This window comes from Etheostoma spectabile, chromosome 20, assembly GCF_008692095.1.
Source record: "Etheostoma spectabile isolate EspeVRDwgs_2016 chromosome 20, UIUC_Espe_1.0, whole genome shotgun sequence".
In the NCBI taxonomy this organism is placed as follows: Eukaryota; Metazoa; Chordata; class Actinopteri; order Perciformes; family Percidae; genus Etheostoma; species Etheostoma spectabile.
This window is the reverse complement of record NC_045752.1, coordinates 451,826-472,453: the sequence shown is the minus strand read 5'-3', so window position 1 is coordinate 472,453 and position 20,628 is coordinate 451,826. Positions and strand designations below refer to the sequence as shown.

Sequence of the window (20,628 nt, the reverse complement as noted above, 5' to 3'; positions counted from 1 at the left end):
AGATATTGACTAAGGAAGAATTAAATCAAATTACAGCTAGCACACAGTGATGATAAGTGGGGTAAACAAAAAAACAAAACAAAAAACCCAACCAAAGAGCTGCTCTCATGGCAGTTCAGGGAAGGAAGCGCAAACACACAGAGGCAGTCCGGGAATTAGAGAGTCTGGAGAGAGAGAGAGAGAGAGAGAGGGAGGAGGAGGGTGAGGACTTGTAACTGTAACTGGAGAGTCCAGTCTTACCGTGAGAGTGTCCTGCGCCGTCGGATGTACAAACTTTATCCTTCTTCAGTGAAACCATCGCAGGGGTAAGTGTCCATTTTTTTGGATGGCTTTGGAATTTGAAGTCATAGGGATGTGAAGTCATGATGATTTGAAGTCATAGTTGATGAATTGCTATTTTGTGTAAATTGGGACGCAAGGGACATAAATTCCTCCATATGCCCGCAGCACAGAGCAGCGTTTGTTGGCTGACAGGTGTACAGGGAAAAGAAATCATTTATACTTTTCATTTTTTGTTTGCAGCTGAGTGTTTGTCATCTTATCTTCCCCAAACATATGTCAGAATTGCATAACAAAGAAAATGTTTTTATTAGAACCCCTTAAATATCCTCCCAGCCATGACTTAAATTAAGGATTTGAGAGCACTATGACAAATTTGGGTGTTACAGCCAGTGATTGGCAACATAGTCTAGTTTTGGGATTTTAAGGGACTGTAAAAATGGGATTATAATAATCATAAACGCAGTGGTCACTACACAAGATTTGGAGGATTTGGAGGCATTTTTTGTATATCAAATCACAAACTTTGGGGGGTGGAATAAAACACATTCACATAAGCTCATATCCTTGGAGATTAAACCCTATTGTTGCCAGTGTTGGGGCACTACAACAAATTATGGGATTCTCAGACGTTTTGTGTTCAGTGCTTATTTTGGGGTATTTGTGAGGAAATAAAATGATTTGGGAAATTCTGTCACATTTTCAAAAGCAAATATTAAAGGTGCTCTCCTAAATATTTAATAAGTAGAACACAGTTGAGGAATATATCTGCAAATATATCCATAGCAAAGTTTTGCAATGGTGGAGCTTTATTGCAAAATCTGGGATAATATCAAGAACCAGATTTTGGTGTACCCTACACCACATTTGGGTGGAATTTCAGATTTGGGATCATAACAACTAACAAATGTTAAAACATTTTTTCTGGAACTAGTTTAAAACTTTGGGATCATGCCAACACATTTTTGGAGCACTATGCAAATTGTGATTATCAGGCTGCACTACAACAGAAATTGGGATTAATTAGACAAACTATATGCAAGATTTTGTTGATTCAGGGCTTCTAAAACAACATTTGGGATTACAAAAAACAACATTGGTTTGGGACACTATCAGAAAGTTTGGGATTATAAAAAAAGACTGCCTTTTCCAGATTAATGACACATTTTAGGGGCACCCTTAACACATTTTTGATAACTCCTGATTAGATCCCCAGACAGGTATTTTTCTGGCTACTATCCCTGTTGTAACCAACTCTAACCTTCACCTCTTCTCTCATCTTTGGAATATTTCTAGTAGCAGCCATGGAGTGCCTCAAAGACTGCTGCAAAAACTTCCTTAGGAAGAAGGGGAAGGAGCAGGAGACCCAAGGTAAACTGGCCCCCTGCACCGCTGCTAATCAAACAGCTCAGACAGAGGGTTTTATTTCTTTTTGTGTGATTTCCTCTGCTTTCAAGTGATCGCACTGAAGATGCCTCCTAAGAAAGCAGCGGCCTCAGGATGGGAGCCGGATGAAGGCAGAAGGGGGGTCACAGAAGACTACCTCCTGTCCAAGCTGCCCCCGGATGGCAGGGAGGTGCCGTTTGTCCTGCCCACCTTCAAGGCCTCCTACGTCCAACCCCGAGGCTCCCGCTATCCCAATTTACAGTCTGGGCCGCAGAGTATGTACAGACCGAAAAAAATGCAGTTCCTCCTTTTTGCTTGCATTAAAAGATGCTTTCATATCTTTAGGGAATACATTTATTGGCAGAATCTCACCATCATATACATGAACCGTGATGAGCAATACTGTAGAAACCTGCCCTAGTGTTTGTGTTGTCCTAAAGGTTTGGTTGGTAAACAATGCCAGTGCTATCACCATAGGGTCCCCAACCACATGATACATGAAAGTTAACTCAAAATTTTGTATTTCAGAAATTACATTGAACCTTTTTGTTTATTTTCTGCTTCATAAAGCACTTTATAGCTGCCAGAATTGGTTAAATTTTGAGGGTGGGGACCTTAAGGTGAAAGCCAGTTTGGCAGCAGTCAGTCAGACCAGCTTTGGGCCAGTGTTCATATCGAGAACCTGACGAAATATTGGCCCATATCTGGCCAATCAAATGGCTGAAAATGGCTATTATCATCATAGGTTTTGTCTTTGTTTCCCTGGGGATTTAGAGAAGAAAATCACAGAATATTCAAATGATTTATGAAGTTTTTTGTCTGCTTATGTAGAATTGATAGCAAACTGTCTTTCATGTCAATTAATGCAGATACACTCAGTATCCAGTATAGGCCTGAGCTAACATTTGGTCCTCCATTGCTAGAGCAATACTGAATTTAGGTAGTGTGACAAATTTAAAATATGCAAAATTACGTTTGTGCGACATATTTTCACTTTAACAGCGCCCCCATGAGGCTTATGATCAGCTGGATGTGTGAAGAAAGTTTCCCATCAAATTTAGGGTATAGAATTTTTTGCCCATGAGAACTTGACATTATGACATTTAACTACTGTACAATATAGTGTGACCAGATGTCTCGAAATCCAAGCAGTTGTCTCAAATCCCAAACCCTGCCCTATTATTGTCCTGAAAATTAGAGCAAAGTCTCAAGAACAGACTCTCGAGCAGCTCTCGTCTGATAGAACATTAAAAACTGTTGATGGTGATTGAGTTGTCCTGCAGCTAGACCCGATGAACACATCTGCAGGTACCGAGAGGACTGGGTAGCGAGATACCCCTGGATCACCGCAGTTTGACATGATGCAGCAAAGCATTTTGCAATGTATGTAGGAAGAAGTTTGGTATTTCCCACGGGGGAGTCAGACGTCATCCCCCCATTCTCATCTGGTCCCCCCAGTAAATTAGGTCAGTCTGCAAGCATCCCCCATTCTGAAAGATGGAGCACTAAGACACGGTTAAACTAGGGTGCATAACACATTGCCATAATCTTAGGTTAAGGTTAAAGTTAGGGTGACTGACACATTTTAATCACCCGCTTCACAGAGCCAGCTGCCCAAATGCCTCATGGGTCATTAAAATCAGCTCAGAGGTCACTGAGGTATGACCTGACATGTGACTCCACAAGTACCAGGATGTCCTGATTCTAAACCAATAGCTGCAGTCTTTTCAGTTGACGGGCTGAAAAGACTGCATGTAGTCAAGTGGAAACATGCTGACCTGCGGCCCTGCTTTCTTGTCTGCAGGTTCAGCCCGATGCAGGTATGCAGAGAGAAAAGCAGAGCTGCTGGGCTCCAGTCAATTTACCTACAACCCAGAGGCCAGCTTCCATCAGGGCCAGTGGACTGAGTACATGTCCTCGGGAACCCCCCGCCGAGACACACAGAAGAACAGAGACTCCAGTCCCCAAAGTCCAGGTAGCAGACGCATCATAAAACGTCATCCATGCTTCTCTTTAAGCAAAATCAAAATGGTTTAAAAATGCAAAAATGTGAGCAGAACATTACATTGTTTAGTTATCTAATCTGAATCTGAATGTGAGTGTATTTTAAAAGGAGAAATGTATATGACTAAAATTGTGACAAATATTTAACATAAAATAAAATGCCAATCCAAAATCACTCATCTGTATATTACACATCACAAGGTTGCTAACTTTTTGTCATGTTTTAAAGAGTTTCCTGAAGCAGGAACTTGTTGGCTATATGTTTGAGATGCTAGATATCAAATTATTAAGTTTGTCTCTGCACAGGCCATACGCATAGTCACCATGATATACTTATTTTTTAGAATAGAAACCTATTCTACAGTCTCGATTCATAAAATAAACAACAACAAAAAACAGAATTAAAAGTGTTTTTAAATAAAGGAATCAGACATGGTATCCCTGATTTAATGACGGAGTCCTACAGTACAGACGATGAATGTGGACTGATGTTTTGCGTCCAGGTCGGACTCTGAAGCCGGGCGGGGAGCAGCGACTGAGCACCTCCATGTTGGATCTGTCCAGCCCTCCCATGCAGGTGGGACTGAGCTCTATCTAATCTGTAGTCACACAGTGTTACTCACCCTGTGTCAACTTAGACTAAATATAGTGTTTTAGTTTCCACAGTTCTCGGCAGCATAGCGGAACATTGCAGCTGGTATTTTGACTCAAAGGAGAAAGTTACGGGACTCATTTCATCACAAAGACTTGAAAAGAAAGCTAATTTTTATTGACACTGAAATTGAAATTGAAAAGATACTTGACATGAATTTATCAAAAACAAAAAAATGTCAGCAATTTTAAAAGTATGGAGGCCCAAATGCTAAATAAGGCAGTGACAGAACATGTTTAAATGTTGCATGGGAAAAAAGGGAATACAGTACATAAATGGAAAAAAATACATTTAAGTCCAGAAAAGAAGTACGCTCATTCACTTTCTAGACAAAACTCACTAAATATGAAGCTGCAGTCAGTTATCTTAGCTAAAATATATACTGTATAAATACTGTAAATAGAGCGCTATATATAAAGTTTTTTCTTTTATACATCATTAACACTGACTGTTATGTATAACTTTATTTAACAAGGAGAAGTACTTCAGATTAAAATCTCTTTTACAACAGTGTGCTTGCCATTTAAATATTTAATTGGGCCTTTATATAACTTCTTTAAGTCTTTAAAAAGTCCAACCTAAAGTTCAAAAAAGCCTCAAGAGATCCTGTATTTATTAGAAAAAAGTAAATAATGGCGCTTGTGAGTCATTCTAAAAAATTGATTTGAAAGGTATTGGAAATTTCAAAGTGATGAAAAGGTCACTAGAGATTAATTTCAGGTTCAGCGCTCAATCCTCCAGTTCAGCGGCTGTCCCTGAACGTATCTGTGTTTGCTACGTGTGATTCAGCTGTTGATTGTCTTGGACGAAGTGCTTTTTAATCAGTATTACAACAAGTAAAAGGATCAGTGTGTTGGGGTGGATGTCTTTGTTCTATACAGGATGTGGTGTGGTGTGCCACTCGACAGCTCCTTGTTACTGGTCCAGGCTCTGTTACAAACAATCAATCTAACGTCTCGCCCAAAACCTAGATAAAAATTACAATATCTCATTGAGGGTGCACACTTTGTAAAACATCAGAGCAACGCTAACCCAACACGCTCATTTCAAGAGCAACATGCAGTGCGTGTACAACTACAGTTCAATTAGCCCAAATGCTAAGTAAACAGTAGTAGGCAATGATAGCATGAAAGACACAGTACCTCGGCAATGCATCAAACAGTAAACAAATGAACCCGGGTTTCCAGAATGAAACGTAATAAAAGCAAGGAACCAGTGAGAGACTGTGTTTTCAACACAAATTAAGCAAATTTAAGGTGGAAACGAGAGGATGTTGAGTGATTTTTAGGGACGGCAGTATCGATCGTTGCCCCCACTTTGGTCCAAACAGAAATACCTCAACATCTATTGGACGTGTTGGCATGACATCTGGTAAAGACCTTCATTGTCCCCAGAGGACGAATCCCAAAGACTTTAGTGACCCGCTGACTTTTCCTCTTGCGCCACAAGGCGATTGACATTTGTAGTTTTTGAGTGAAATGTCTCAGCAACTATTGGATAGATTTGCATTAAGTTTGGTACAGACATTCATGGTCTCCAGAGGATAAACTGCAATATCTTTGACTTAAATTTCAACTTATTTCAATACTTTGGTTGATAACTACATACCTGTAAAAACAAAGGACATTCTCATCAGCCTCGTCTCTTTGTGTTTAGTGTGAATTAGCAATTGTTAGCATGCTAAACTAAGACACACATAATGAAAATTAGCTAAACATTATTAGCATTCACTCATTAAGCTACCTGAGTACAGCCTCAAAAAGCTGCTCATGTGGCGGTAGACTCTTGTAAAATGATACAATTTTGGGTTTCATGCCATCCTAACTGTCTCCATGTCTGTGTTTGGGTCCACCTGCAGCGCTTCGACTCCGTCTCCAGCGTCCCCAGCAGCACGTCCTCCATGATTGGCTCCATTGAAAGCAGCCTGGGTAACTTACAGCTTTGTCTCAGTCTGCAAACACTTTACCTTTCAGACTTTCTATTAAGTCTGATTAAAATCGCTCTGCATTGTGTAGTCATGAAAGGGCAGACACAGTAATCACCTGCTAATGTTTTCACTCAGGTCCGCCATTGAGCTTCAGAGATAAGCCTTCGTGCGTAACGACCGTATTTTTCCAAGAAGAGATGCAGCTTTCTTATAATTAGAGACACATTATTTGTATTTAATTCTTTCAGTTGCAAACTATGTTAGAAAAGTTCTGTAAGTCCTTCAGTGCCTTGACAAATTACCATCTCTTTTACTTCATATGCTATGCAACAATTAACAATAACGCTGCTTTTTATGTGATCATAAGCAGAATCACATGGAGCTCTGGAAAGCTATCCTGCTTGAGCAGTTTTATTGAAAGTTTGCTTTAATAGAGCTGGAAAGAAAGAATTAATGAAATAGACAAATAAGGTGATGACAAGAGGAGAAAAGGTCAGATTCTTGCCCAAAACAGCATACATATCGAGTTTGTTGAACTGTGTAACGCATCTAAACTTTACTTCTATACGCAAAGAAGAACTGAAATAAATGAGAAAATCCAGAAAGCTGAAATGATAGATTATATGTGTTGCAAAAGCATGTGCATTTCCATTTGTATCAGCTTTTAACACAAATACTTAATAATATGGCTACTTTAGGCTCAAATCGACATTATAACAATAAAACCAGTCGCATCGTTCATCATTCACACTGCTCCTGTCGTGCTGCTGATGTTACAGACTCCATCACCCTGTCGGGGGATGAGCGCGAGCTGGGGAAGGTGTGCGTCCGAGTGAACTACCAGGAGGCTCTGGAGCAGGTGTGGATCACTGTGGTTCAGGTAAGGTTACATGCTGTGAGGAAAGGGGTGGGGGGGTGGGAATGAGGACTCAAAAAGCTCCATTGTGCTCTTCTACAGCATTTCTCAATAGACCCTCTGTGTGTCCAAAAGGTCTCAGTGAGCTCTCTCAGTGCTCTATTAACTTTGTCTCGGACACTCAGGAGAATAAAGGTTGTTTTTTTTAAGGAGGCAGAGCTGTCGATGCTGAAACACAGTGATGTGTGTGTGTCTGTGCATTCACGCGAAAGGCAACACCTACAGTGAGAGTGTGTGTATACATTCAAGCTTTTTTGTTTTATTTATTAAGACTTTATTGCAGAGGTGTGCACTTATTCCTCAATGAACAGGGGCAAAAATGAAAATGGGGCGCCTCTTTTCCACCCAAGATTTGGGTTTTGGTTTTATTTAGGGTTCATTTTTGTTCCAAGATTACATCAGTGCGGCACTTGAACTATCCATTGAGGCATTTGGGTGAACAAGTAAGGCACTGGGGTTGCACAAATACCCTTGTGTGACATTATGTCCAGAATTGAGTCTTTCCTGGAGCATATTGAAACAAATCATGCTTAAATAAATGTTTTCAAGAGTACTTCAACCATTAAAGCAGCCTGTTAACTCTGGAAATATCAAAAAACCAAGGAATACTTGCATACACAGACACAGTCTTGATGTATCACACCTTGATTTTTTGTTTTTATATTTATGTTCTTTTCTGCTAAGTAGAGCAGTTTGTCCCAAACCTGTTTGCTTAAGAGCACTGTCGCCTATAAATAGTTGACCTTCCTCGGGTATAATGTTTTTTTTTCCCCTCGTTTGTTATCAGTGTTCAGACCTCAACGTTGGTCCGGATGGAGTGGAGCAACAAAAGATTGGATTTAAAGGGATCATCACCATTCCCAAACCGATACAGTTCAAGAGCTCGATTAAGGATTGCCGTCAGGTAATGTTGAATGCCGCTGTCTAAAACTTGACCTTTCATATTTATAGTAATAAATTAAGTCGTAGCCCGGACTTTAGGAGAAGATTAAAACACAGTTTTGTAACATTTGACTTATCACAATTTTCACCCTTGTATATGGATACATTCTACAATAGCTACACATTATTCTTTCTCAGTGCTATGAAGTTAAATTGTTCTTTGCAGGGTTGTTATTCCAGTTATTACACGTATACTTTGCATTAGATAGATTTAATTTTTACTGAATGAGAAAAAGCAGCTGATTTTACTGTGTGCTTTGTCCCTCCAGGATGTGTCCTTCATGGAGACCTTTGTGTTTGCGCTGCGTCTCCAGCAGTTGCGGTGCAGCGCTTTGGTCCTGCGCCTGCAGACACACGTCCCCAAGAAACGTACGATGGCGGAGTGCGTCCTGTCCCTACGGCAACTTGGTCCTCAGGAGACAGAGCACTGGCTGGAGCTCAACTTCCCGTCCAAATCCTCTGTGAGTGTTGATACCTGAAAAGTGACGGAACTGAGTACATTTACTCAAGTACTGTACTTAACCCTCCTGTAGTCCTCGGTTCAAATTTGACCCCTTTTAAAAATGACTATATCAGAAATATGGCCTTTTTAACCAAATTACCACAAAAAAGGATGGATTCCATGCAATGCTCTTTGCAAATACATTTAATCACTTTCATTGAATTTCAGGTGAAAATTAAAATGATTTCAAATCCGTATCCTGACAAAACTCATCCACTCAACATGCTCTCCTCTGATCTTAACGATTAGTCAAAATAATTGATAACTCGAAGATTAGGTATAATTCTATACAAATGAGGATTATTGACCATGGATTCCAAAAAGTAGTGTAAAACTAGTGGTAGTAAGGTGAAATAAAACTAAAAATAAAAAATGCGTTGAAAGTGTCAAATGTCAAAAAAAGGGTAAGAAAAATAAATAAGTGTTAATCTTTTTGACCCGGGAGGAAAAGACAAGGGTTAAGTAAAAAATTTGAGGTACTTCTACCTTACTTGAGTCTTTTCTTTTCATGCTACTTTCTACTCCGCTACATCTCAGAGAGAAATATTGTAGTTTTTACACCCCTACATTCATCTGACGCACATACTTTACACATTAGGATTGTTTCACCCAAAACACATGTAGCTAGTTTAGGAAATGCAATGTATTATTATAAATTAAACTACCAAAGCTGTACTGATAAGCCAATTAAACACAGAACACTTTTTTGTGACACTTTCAACGCTTTTTTGTTTCCAGTTTCTAAAATGTGAGGATTTTTCTGCATGGAGTACTTTTACTTTTAATATTTTAAGTAACTTTTTCTGAAATACATACATACATTACATGCTTTTACTTGTAACAGAGTATTTGTACTTTGTGGTATTAGTATTTTTACTAAAGTAAAGGATCTAAATACTTCTTCTTCCACTGCGCATGACATGTTATGAGTCAAGCCTGTGGCAGTAAAGTCTGTTTTGGGTCTTAAGGCTGGAGTCCGCTTTACATTGTCTGTCATTGGTTCTTCAAATGGTAACACTGTTTGAGAACATTTACAGGATTACCAGTATTTAATAATTATTATCTCAAACCAGAGCAACTTGAAGAAGGGATTTGGTTTTAGACTTTACACAAATGCGCACATAACATGTTAACGTTCAATGTAACACGTTCGCAATTTGAGTTTAGCATGGTCGCATGTGAAAATATGCTAATTAGCACAAATCACAACTGAGGCTGATGGGAAGGTCATTAGTTTTGCAGGTATTTGGACATAACCCAAAGTACGGGACAAACTAAAGTTTTGACAAAGTGATGGAGCTAGGTGAAAAGGCAGATGATAAGCAAAGTTATTTCAATTCATCCTGAGTGGCACATGAATGTCTGTACAAAATTTCCTGACAACCCATTGAATAGTTGTTGATATATTTGACCTAAATCTCCACGCCAACTCTAATGTCGGCACTAGAAGGAACGTCAGAGGATCAGCCCAGTCAGCAGGGCTATCTGATGGGCTCTTACCTGCTGTCCAGCTGTTGTGGCCAAGAGGAAAAAGTGTGGGAATATCCCAGACTTTTTATTACTTGTTCTCCACCGTTTCCTCTGTTGGCTGCTGTCTTTTATCACCCCTTTGTATGTGCACAGTAAGAACAAAACACTGCGTATGCCTCATAAAACTGTCCGTGTGATGTAGCCCATTGGCATGTACCGTGCTCTTGGCCCTAACAGGGTTACATCCACGCTGAGGCAGACTTTATGTTGTTGCATAATCACAGGAAAAAGAGAAAGGAGATTCATTAATGAGGGGAATTTGGAAACAGGCTTTTATTGGAGAGAAGAAACCAGAGTGCAGATTCTGGAAATGTAAGACATGGAAAGTGATTCAAACCTCAAACCATCTCAACAGCAGAGAGTGGTTTTGTGGATAAATGGAAGCATGTCTGGGCAGTGACAGTAAAACGTGAACTGTTTCTGCACTTACTGGATCAGAGAGTGAATCATCATTAGGTTCTCAGAGGGTTGATTAGATTTAGGGAGTGATTTTACTTTATCTCGTGGACACAAAAGGCACAAATTACTGACAGTCAGTACAGTCCCTGACAAAAGTCTTGTCGCTTCTCTATTTTGTAGAAACACCTGCTATTAACCTGACTTTTAATTAATCAATTGGTGTAAGAAATAGCTCATATGAAAAGCTCAAACCCTCCCAAATGATGTTCAATGCACTGAAATAAATTAGTTTCACTAAAAAAAGATTTATTATTTAAACAAGACAGAAAGGTCAAATTTTGGCAAGACAAAAGTTTTGTCGCCTATACATAAATTGAACAAATTTACTAGAAATGCTAAAATATGTCAGAAAATTAAATAGTGGTGCTGTGAGATTCAAATTTAATATCTTGTATGACTTCCATGAGCTTGAAGGACTGCATCCATGCGGTTTGGCAAGGATTCATACAATGTATTGATGAAGTCATCAGGAGTAGCTAGGAAAGCAGTCCTGCATGCCTCCCAGAGTTCATCATTATTCTTTGGGTTGGTCTTCCATGCTTCCTCTTTCATCCTACCCCACATATGCTCAATGATGTTCATGTCTGGTGACTGGGCCGGCCAATCCTGGAGCATCTTGATCTTCTTCGCCTTGAGGAACTTTGAAGTGGAGATGGAAGTATGCGATGGAGCACCATCCTGCTGCAGAATTTGGCCTCTTTTATGGTTGGGAATATAAGAGGTAGCTAAGATTTCTTGGTATTTGAGACTATTGATGTTGCCTTCAACCCTGCAGATCTCTCGCTCACCCCCATACTGGATGTAACCCCAGACCATGATTTTTCCGCCACCAAACTTCACTGTTTTCTGGGTGAATCTTGGATCCATGCGGGCTCCAGTAGGTCTCCTGCAATATTTGCGGCGACTGTGGTGTAATTCAACAGAAGATTCATCTGAAAAATCCACTTTCTTCCACTTCTCCAGCGTCCATCCTTTTAGCAGGCTGTGGGCCTTGGCAAATGCCACACGGTTTTTCAATTGTCTTTTGTTTAGTGCTGGCTTCTGGGCACTGATTCGACCATGGAGGCCATTTCGAGACAGAATCCGGGACTTCAGGGGACCAGGTCTGGTGGAGCTCTGCTCCAGTGGAAAATGGGCTGGCCTTGGATTTTCGAGCCAACAAACGGTCGTCTCGAGCAGTTGTCTTGCGGGGTCTGCCTGACCTGGGTTTGTCAAAAACATCTCCAGTGTCTTCAAATGTTTTTTTAATCCTCTGTCCTTGACGCTGAGACACATTGAAGGTGTCTGCCACATCAGCAGTGGATCTGGTCTTCAGCCTCTTGATAATCCAAACTTTAGTCTCAGGGTGAATCTTAGGCCTGTTTGCAGAGGTCTAGTTGCAGTTGATGTGAAGGTCTAGTGTACTGGGGTTGTTTTTATACACACCTGAGACCTGATTGGTCCATTATTAGTCACAGGTGAAGCTCATATGACAAGGCGACAACACTTATGTCTTTGCAAAAATGGACTCAGTGGGCTTTACCAAGCTGTGAATATTAGAATACTTTTTGACAGTTTCTTTTTGCACTGAAACATTATTACAAAAGCTGTTGTGATTAAAATGAGCCATTTCTTGTAAATAAATCTTGATTAGAAATATATTTCAGTGGCACTTCAGGTCAATTTGTACACAAGCGACAAGACTTTTGTCAGGGACTGTAGAGGCTCCTTTAGAGCCACGACAGTTAAACTATAGTGGAAGTATCCTACAAGAAATATATCAGCAGCATTTAAAAAAAAGAAGCGGAGGGACTGGCAGTCTGAATCATACCACAAGACACCAGCGGCTCTGTGAGACTGTACTAAAGGTCTGTGTCCATTGTCAGTGTAGTTCCCCACCTCCCATTCATTCCATTCATGAAGTTGAATCCAGCCAACTTTATGCAAATGACTCAACTCGCAGCCTGTCAAAAGCTGACGAAAATCTTTTAAAGTGACCTTTGTTTAGCTGAAATGAAGACAGATTCAGCAACTGCATGGCCTTTTTCTCGCTTAAAACTATTTTTTGTTAAAAACAAGACCGTATTCTGAATGAAACGGATCCACATGACGTGTTCGTCCAATTAGCTGCAGCCATCGGAATGTAGGAGGTTGACAGTGGTCAGTGAAGAGAAACTTTAGATGTCATTTAGCTGACATTTTTATCCAAAGCAAATTATAATTGCTACATATGTCAGAGGTCGCACCCTAGGGGTTAAGTGCCATGCTCAGGGACACATTGGTTGATGTATCGCAATGGGAATTGAACTCAGATCTCCCACACCAAAGGCATGTGTCATATCCACTGCGCCATCACCACCCCCTGGATCCCTCCACCTGCTGCAACTGCTTGTAAACCCACTAGGTTGCAATGCTGGGCAGCGGGAAGATCCCATCCGTGAAAACGATACGTATGTGGACACCCATCATTAGCCACAGTAGTGCTTTGAACTAAATGCAAATGTCAGTTTGGGGAACGTATTGGAAATAAATGGTTACACTTTACATGTTATCGCCGGGATTGCTTTTTGTTTTTTGTATCCATTAATAAAATCAGCCACGTTTAGCAGGTACTGTTTAACATGTTTGTCAGGTATTTGTTCACCTGATGATCGAGCTAGAGAAAATATCAGGTGATCACCAAAGTTACAACAATTCACCCTGAGGGGAACATGAATGTTTCTGCCAAATTTGATGGTAGCCCATCCCATTTTTGTTGACATAGTTCACTGAAAGCCACAGATGTCAAACTTCTGGTGGTTTTAGAAGAAAGTTGGGGGAAGTCCAAAGTCATTAGGATTCATGAGCAAAATCCCTAATGCTGGCTAAAAACAACATCAGAAGGGGTCTGCTCGGTATAATGTCTGTGAGCAACACTAAAGCAATTGAGTCATGGTAAAGTTTTTACTTGGGATTTTCAAGAATGGAAGCATTGCTATCGTAAGTAATGACCGTACAGTGTAATTATCAACCTTTTAAAGTCAAATATAATATTTCAGACAAATGGAGGAACACACTTTGTTCTGGTGTTAGCTCTCCTTATGGAGTGCTGTATTTAAAGGTCAAAATACCATACATTAGGCGCCTCAAACTGCTGGTTTAATGCCAAAATGTATACTGTTAATGCACTTTTGTCAGTCGTCTGGCCTTTCTTTTTTAAACTACATCTTTTTGGCCAATAATTAAAGGTTGAACTGTTGTAGCTTTACAGCTGGCTTGACAATTACACTGATTATTCTGAGACAAAAGGTCAAACTCTGAAAGGCTTTAGCTGCTACAACCTGGATGATGCATGTTGGAAGACAACGTGACTGTTTGATGCTGGTGATGTCTTTAATGCTCAGTGGTCACTCAAAAGTCTGTTTATTAAAAAAAAGAAAACAATTACCAAAAACCTGCAGAGAACATGGCCCTGCTTCCTATGTACCAAAGGGAAATAAACTTAATAAATTATTCATATGTTCATAACTTTCCTCATAGTTTCCTTGTACTATCAGTAGATGTCTAGTTTATGCTTGGGGTCTGAGATAAGATGCGATAAACATGCTCTTCATTCATTTTTAGGTAACTGGGTAGTGCAGGTTACTTTCAGGACCATGCTTTATAATCTTGTATAATCTTGTAACATTTGTATTTTGTTATTTTCCCACAAATAACACCAAAAGAAGATGCATTTTTCAACGTTTTTTTAATTTATTTTGTGTTATGAAAAGTTAAAAGTGTCTTAATTTAAAAACAATCTAAATGTCCTTATTAAATGCCTATAATTATTAAGAAATAATTGAGTATTTCTCTTTCAGGTGTGCCACTCTGAGCTGCATCTCGCCACCTGCTTTCAGCCAGTCAACGGGCGCATCCAGCTCCAGGTCCTCGCCGCCCAAAACCTCCCAGCATCCTCCTCACCCCTCACCCAAGGTACTGCCACTGGAAATGGTCTTCAGTGGAATGACGAGTAACCGTAAACCGATGTGACTCATGAGGGTAACCATGTTGTTGTTTCCCCCTCTGAAGCGTTTTTTGTCAAAGTGGAGATGCACCAGCTGGGACGGGTGGTGATGAAGAAGAAGACTCGTGTCCTGAAGGCGTCGGGGGGCCAGTGTAGGTGGACAGAGACTTTTCACTTCCTCCTGGCTGCGTTTGACCACGCCTGCTCGCTGTCAGTCAAACTGTACAGCCGGAGCTCGGTCAGGAGGAAACAGTGCCTCGGACAGGTGAGTTGAAGAAATAATACTCCCTTTTCTTTTAATGTCCTAGAGCTGTTGTTATTTGTTTGTTACTAATATGTATTATTGATTGTTGTATGGAATATTTCCCAGTGTATGCCTCACGGAGAGTGGGCTGATACCGCTGATATGATGGTTTCCAAGTTGTCATGGCAATGTAGAAGTTCTAATTTCCATTTGAGATTTCAAGCACTTTAAGGACTTTGCGTCCATGTTGGCTTAAGAGTCTTAATTTATATGTAAAATAAATAAATCAGCATATGCGTCTGAAATTTAAGTTTTTTTTTTTTTTTTACATCATTTATCTAACTGGTAAACATTTCTTTGGTAAATTAATTCTTCATAGGCCATTTTTCATTCTACTATAAGAAGCTGCTAACGCCCCCAAAAGTATCTCATTAAATTAAATTGTTTCAGAGGCATATCAACTTGTCACGGTGAAAAAGGTCTATAACTGCACAAAGCATTGGCGGCATCCTCAATACTAATATACATTGAAAAAAAGGTAAAATGATCAGCCTTAAAGAGAGTTACATAACTCTTACATAACAGTGGCCACTGTTACAGGATATTGGCACACTGTTTGCCTTGATTTTCTTTTGTGATGAAACAATTTAAAGATTTATCTGTGATTCAGATTCAGTTCCTTGTGTACATACATACATGAAGAAAATGAAAAGACTGTTTCCCACCAGCGACTTGCAGTGATATATACTTAAAGGTTCTGTACTCAAAATCCTGAAAAGAAGTTTGGGTCCGGGGTTGCATTCACACGGCTCTCACAGACCAATCTGTGCTGCCTGCACGAGCCGTCATGCGCAAGATGTCTGTTTGTAAAATGGATTCGCCCGCGAGCCGTACCTTGTGACAAATCTCCGTCAAGTGAAACCCAGATAACTGTTAGACCGGAAACTACCTTGCCTTCAAAAAAAGAAGAAAAGAAAATTCTCATATGAAGAACATATAGATAGATAATTGTAAGTAAGCATAAAAACATGTAAGTACTTGAGTCACTGAATCGAAAATATTCACCGGATGATATATAGTAATAAACAAAAACGCACAGTATATCAAATTATTATGTTATGTTGTGTTGCATGGTAGACTTGTAGCCCGGCCTACAGTTCACTGAATGTCAGCTTGTCTTCTCTGGGCTATAATTAGCATCCGTCCTTGGGTTTTGTTCAACTTTTTTGATGTAACGCACAACGAAAGTTAGCCTTCATAATTTTCAAAAAAGCCAATGTTTTGTGTAGTCTGTTTAAAGGACCAGTATATGATTTATTACCTTTTGTATGCTATATGCTATTTTAGAGAAAATTACATTTGGGGGGGAAAAAACACAACAGAATGTAGGATATTTATCTAACGCCTCCATTTCCTTTATTGTCTCTTTGTACGGTAATAAAGTTGGAGGTGTATTTTGAAAACCTTTCAAGGAAGTGTAACCGTTACATACAACGGAGCACAGGGCCGGCGTAAAACAGCATTATAATCTGCACATGTGCAAACATCTTGCACATATCGGGTACCAACAGGCACTCACATGTATGTGTGATCTGACCGGCTATCAAATCAAGAAATGACTTCATTCTCTGCTGAGGACGCCATTGCTCCACTGTATCTTGGCAAATATTTGTTTACTATTATATTAATATTATGAATGTCAAGTACAGCCCCTTAAAACATAGGGTAACAGTAGAAATAATCATAAAGTCAATAAACTGACTTAAAATATCTGAATTTGCTGACGTTAGCTAACCACTAAGCTACTGGCCAAAAACAGACAAAATAAGTCCTTGAGAACAACGCCTGAGTGGATTGAGGATTGAGGGTGTGTTTTCTTGCTTCCAAATTTCCCACTTTTCTAAAAAGGAGGATTGTGCTATTTTTTCTTTCTTCAATACTGAGATTGGAAGATATGGAGATATTTGGAGATTAAATGCAACAAGCTGAGGAATCATTGCCTTTCCAATGTTTCTGGCAGGTGGAGCTGGGATTCGACAGCCCTGTCCCAGAAGCGGTGGAGCAGTGGAAGGATACGATGGCTCACCCGGAGAAAGTGGTGACATCGTGGTACCGGCTGAGTGCTGCTTAACCCTCTTCTCCTAACGTCTTCTTTACGCACTACAGACACGATGCTCTCGTGCTGCACGTCCAGCCGTGCCTGCTTGCTTTTCCAGTCGCCCGGCCACGGTCCTGTACGCTAGCTGAGTCAACTCTGACGGATCGAACTGTAAAGTACTGATCGTGCTCTGAATGCCCTGAAAGACCACATATCCACTGTCCAGGTGCCCGGTGGTAAAGAGGGATTTCGAACAAAGTGTAATTGCTGGAAAAGTTGTTTCTTTTTGTGTGTTTTTGTGTAGACACTTAATTATTTTCTTCTTTGAAAAAACTGTAGAGCATTTGACTAACTGACAACTTAGTCCACTTCATGGCGTTTAGCTGCATATACTGTTGTTTTTAGTCTGGCTATCACCAGACCAAGCCAAGCTCGGTAGATTTGAGATCGAGCGTTTGGTCTGGGGAGTCGGCTCTGTATTTTCTCTGCACAAGAGGCGTGACCAACGGGCATAGTTTAAATGACTTCTGTCATTGTGTTCAACCCGCCAATAGCTTGCCGGGTAGATACGCCAATTTGTGATTGGTGTGAAACTGAAATTTTGAACTGAAGCAGGTTTCAATCAAATCGCCGGCAGAGAGGGCCCAGTCTAGCTGTATTTTGCAACTCAAATGCATTTTTAGTGAAAGCCTTGTCATGCTGTTTCAGTTGGATAGAAAGTTTATAAGCAGAGAAAGTCCCCATAAAGCCAAACTCATTGTATTGAAACTGTTATGTTATCAGTCTGTTAACACCCATCTTAAAAGATAAGGTTGGCAATATTCTATATTTTTCTTATTGTCAACAAACCTACAAAAACGAACTAACTATTTCTAGATGCTTTCCGACTTTCCTACCCTGTCTATAGCTCTCAGATTAATCCCATTGGTTTCTACTTAAGAAGTAGATCTTTAAAAAAGAGATCCATAAAATAGTAATTTTAAGGCTCTATAATTTCCTGCTTCCAGCTGGGTACTGTAGTTTTCAGCAAACACTATTTCAACGTGCGTCAACAGACTTTTGTGCCACTTGGGGGTACCAGAAACAACACTGACATATCACGTTTTAAATTATTTTGGCACACTTGGTTACACACAGTTCAGGAGTCCAATATTTGCTCTCTTTTAGCTCTGTTTTTGGTCTCTATGACAGTAACTCGTGAGGGATATATCTGGCTCTATAGCTGCTAAATGCTCTACTATTTGTTAACCAGCTGGTCTCTAATGTGTCTATCTGCTGTTTAATGCTGAGTAGATAGTGTACACTGGGTTTATACAGCTTTTTTGCTGAAAACTACTACTTGTTGCTGCTGAAAAATGACATGAGAGCGGTGAGAGTGAACCAAAATAGTAACATTTAGACCGGACATCTGAAAAATAAGCGGAAAATTGCGTAAAATATCAGTCATAGCCGCTTTAAACAGGAGTGAAGAGTGTATTTGTGGGGGCTATTTTATACATGTGGATTAATACACATTTACTCTGTTAGTGAGTGTTTATGGCTGCAGGACGGTGCACAATATTGGATGAAAAAACTTCAGTGGCCATCTTCTTTGTAATAGAGTAACATGTCAGCCTGTGCAACAATGTGATATGAACTAATATGTTTTAATAGTTTTTGGACTACAATTATTTGAGCTCTGTGACACTGAGGAATCAGCAATATCAAGCTTGCTAACAATAACTTTTCCTTTAATTCCCTGAGAAATGAGCTCACAGTTTTCCCTTTACCCTGATTTAACTACATAGGATACCATGTTACTGTACAATAGTACCAAACCTTAGCTGTACGCTTTTGATAAAAGCACTTTAATTTTTTTTTAAATGTATTTAATGTATTAATGTCTAATAGTTTAGTAATTAAAAGTAGGGGTCATTTGACTATTTGAAGTTTGTTTGTGTGTTTATTGAAAGAAAGGACAGTAGATGTAAATGTACAGTAATGAATAATGAAATGTGTGTTTTAGTCTGGAGGGGACATTTTGTGAAAGATCACTTGTTTGTGGCACATGGAATGAAAACAGGCCACGGTCTTTAGCATGTACATTACCCTTGTTACACACATGATGTTGCACCTGTAAAATAGGTCAACAACCATGAAGCACTGTGTCACCACATCACTTTTTATTGAAGCGGCCACTGGTCGAGAAATCTTAAGGCGAACAGCAAGAGAAAAAGAACCACAGTGCTTCCCCTTCTCCTGACTCTGGAACATCCTGTTTTCCAGTTTCAGGCTTTGTTATAAAGGCCATTTAATTTCACTACAGTACGTCTAAATCTCACACACTCAGTCATATTTGAGGACAATAGAAAAGGACATTTGTTTTTAGAGGGAAAATCCACTTTCCTTTCAGCTGCAGCACTTTGAAAAGTTGAGTTTGATTGAAAATAATGTGACCTCACTTTGAAAATTGTAACGTTTTCCCTTAGAAAAACCAATGTTACTAGTCATTATTACAGGAAATAAGAACAAAAAGTAATATTTTTGTGGTAATACATGCCATGGGTTTATCATCCCACAGGGAATTCCTGTCTCCATTGCAGTCTCATAAAGCATGAGATTGACCACCAACCTGCTCTGTGTAACCAGCTGTAGACGTTGACACGCAAACACACACCCAGTGAACAATAAGTCTGTGGACCAAGAAAACAGAGGCTGGCGAGTGTTTGCTTTTAAAGTGTGTGTGACCAGGGCAACCGGGCACCCCATGTGAGCTGGCTTGCGTCAGAGCCCTTCATATCCTGGCGTGCCAAAACACCATCATCTTTATTGTACGTAATTAATGTTTGATTTATAGTTAATGTTACACAGAGGGCATTCCAGACACACCTTAACCAGTGACTCGACTTAACATTCTGCTCTTAGCTCACAGGAGTGTGTTTGTTTTGGACTCAAAAAAGGTGTTTGACTCTCACAAGCAGGATTTGGGGTTATTGTTCCTCTATGTGCTGAAGAGATTGTCTGTTTGAGGCGATTTGGCCAGATGCCACGCTGAGTCTGTTGCACATTCCAGTTGTCTCATAACCACATGCTTGCATGTGCAGGTTCCTTCACCTGGGAGACACAATGGAGAGTTTACAGAAGTCCTGCAGCAGAGAGCAGAGCTGTAAGATTCATGCCTCTGTCGTCATAAGATGGTAAATCCTCTAGGTTTCATCCAAAAGAAAGGGTTATGTGACATTACATGACATACAACCCTTTAAGCTTAACATTTGCTGACAACCTGTTGGAAAAAAACTTGGAAGTCTTTGGAAAACAAGATATCTTTTCGGAAATGCTGTTTTTAAGCATTTCCCAGCTGGAAAAGATTGTTTGACAGTATGTTTTCAGACTATATTCAGATTGAAAACTGTAGAAAGGGATATGGTGAGCCGTAGCTGTCTCCAAAGCATGACACTGATGAGAATTGTTGCTTTAAATGTCACAAAAAGTCTGGTGATATTCGCTATATTTCTTGTTGTCAACAAAAAAAATGAAAGTGAGGGAAGTCAGAAAATATTAAGTGACAGATTAATGCAGAGATGAAGATAATTCCTTTAAAAATAGCACCACATAAACAATAACTGACCAAATCAGGTTAATGGTTGTAATGTAGGGGTGCCCCTTCCCTACTTCCTACCCCCCTAATTGTGGCGCCCTTGCTCTGACCACACTTATTTTTGAATGTGGCCTTCATTTTAATTTTC

At 39.9% G+C, this 20,628-nt stretch overlaps 1 protein-coding gene across 2 annotated transcripts; it reads left to right on the top strand.

Annotated features, from left to right (window-relative positions):
* The first annotated feature begins 229 nt into the window (after positions 1-229).
* On the top strand, positions 230-18,826 carry tc2n (tandem C2 domains, nuclear). Of its 2 annotated transcripts, none has more exons than XM_032501120.1 (12): positions 230-305; positions 1,582-1,650; positions 1,737-1,940; positions 3,470-3,640; positions 4,173-4,246; positions 6,180-6,249; positions 7,028-7,128; positions 7,952-8,068; positions 8,376-8,567; positions 14,416-14,530; positions 14,627-14,826; positions 16,826-18,826. In XM_032501120.1, the coding sequence occupies exons 2-12, from the start codon at positions 1,584-1,586 to the stop codon at positions 16,934-16,936; spliced, it is 1,422 nt and encodes a 473-aa protein (XP_032357011.1). In that variant the 5' UTR covers positions 230-305; positions 1,582-1,583; the 3' UTR covers positions 16,937-18,826. The 2 variants fall into 2 exon arrangements, with proteins under 2 accessions (XP_032357011.1, XP_032357010.1); XM_032501119.1 differs by having other exon boundaries at positions 1,576-1,650.
* The last annotated feature ends 1,802 nt before the right edge of the window (positions 18,827-20,628 follow it).

Excerpts from the sequence above, each read along its gene's own strand:
- tc2n (XM_032501120.1), top strand. The coding sequence starts at position 1,584 with ATGGAGTGCCTCAAAGACTGCTGCAAAAACTTCCTTAGGAAGAAGGGG. Across the intron at positions 6,250-7,027 it reads CTCCATTGAAAGCAGCCTGG|ACTCCATCACCCTGTCGGGG; the intron begins GTAACTTACAGC and ends CTGATGTTACAG. Across the intron at positions 14,827-16,825 it reads GGAAACAGTGCCTCGGACAG|GTGGAGCTGGGATTCGACAG; the intron begins GTGAGTTGAAGA and ends TGTTTCTGGCAG.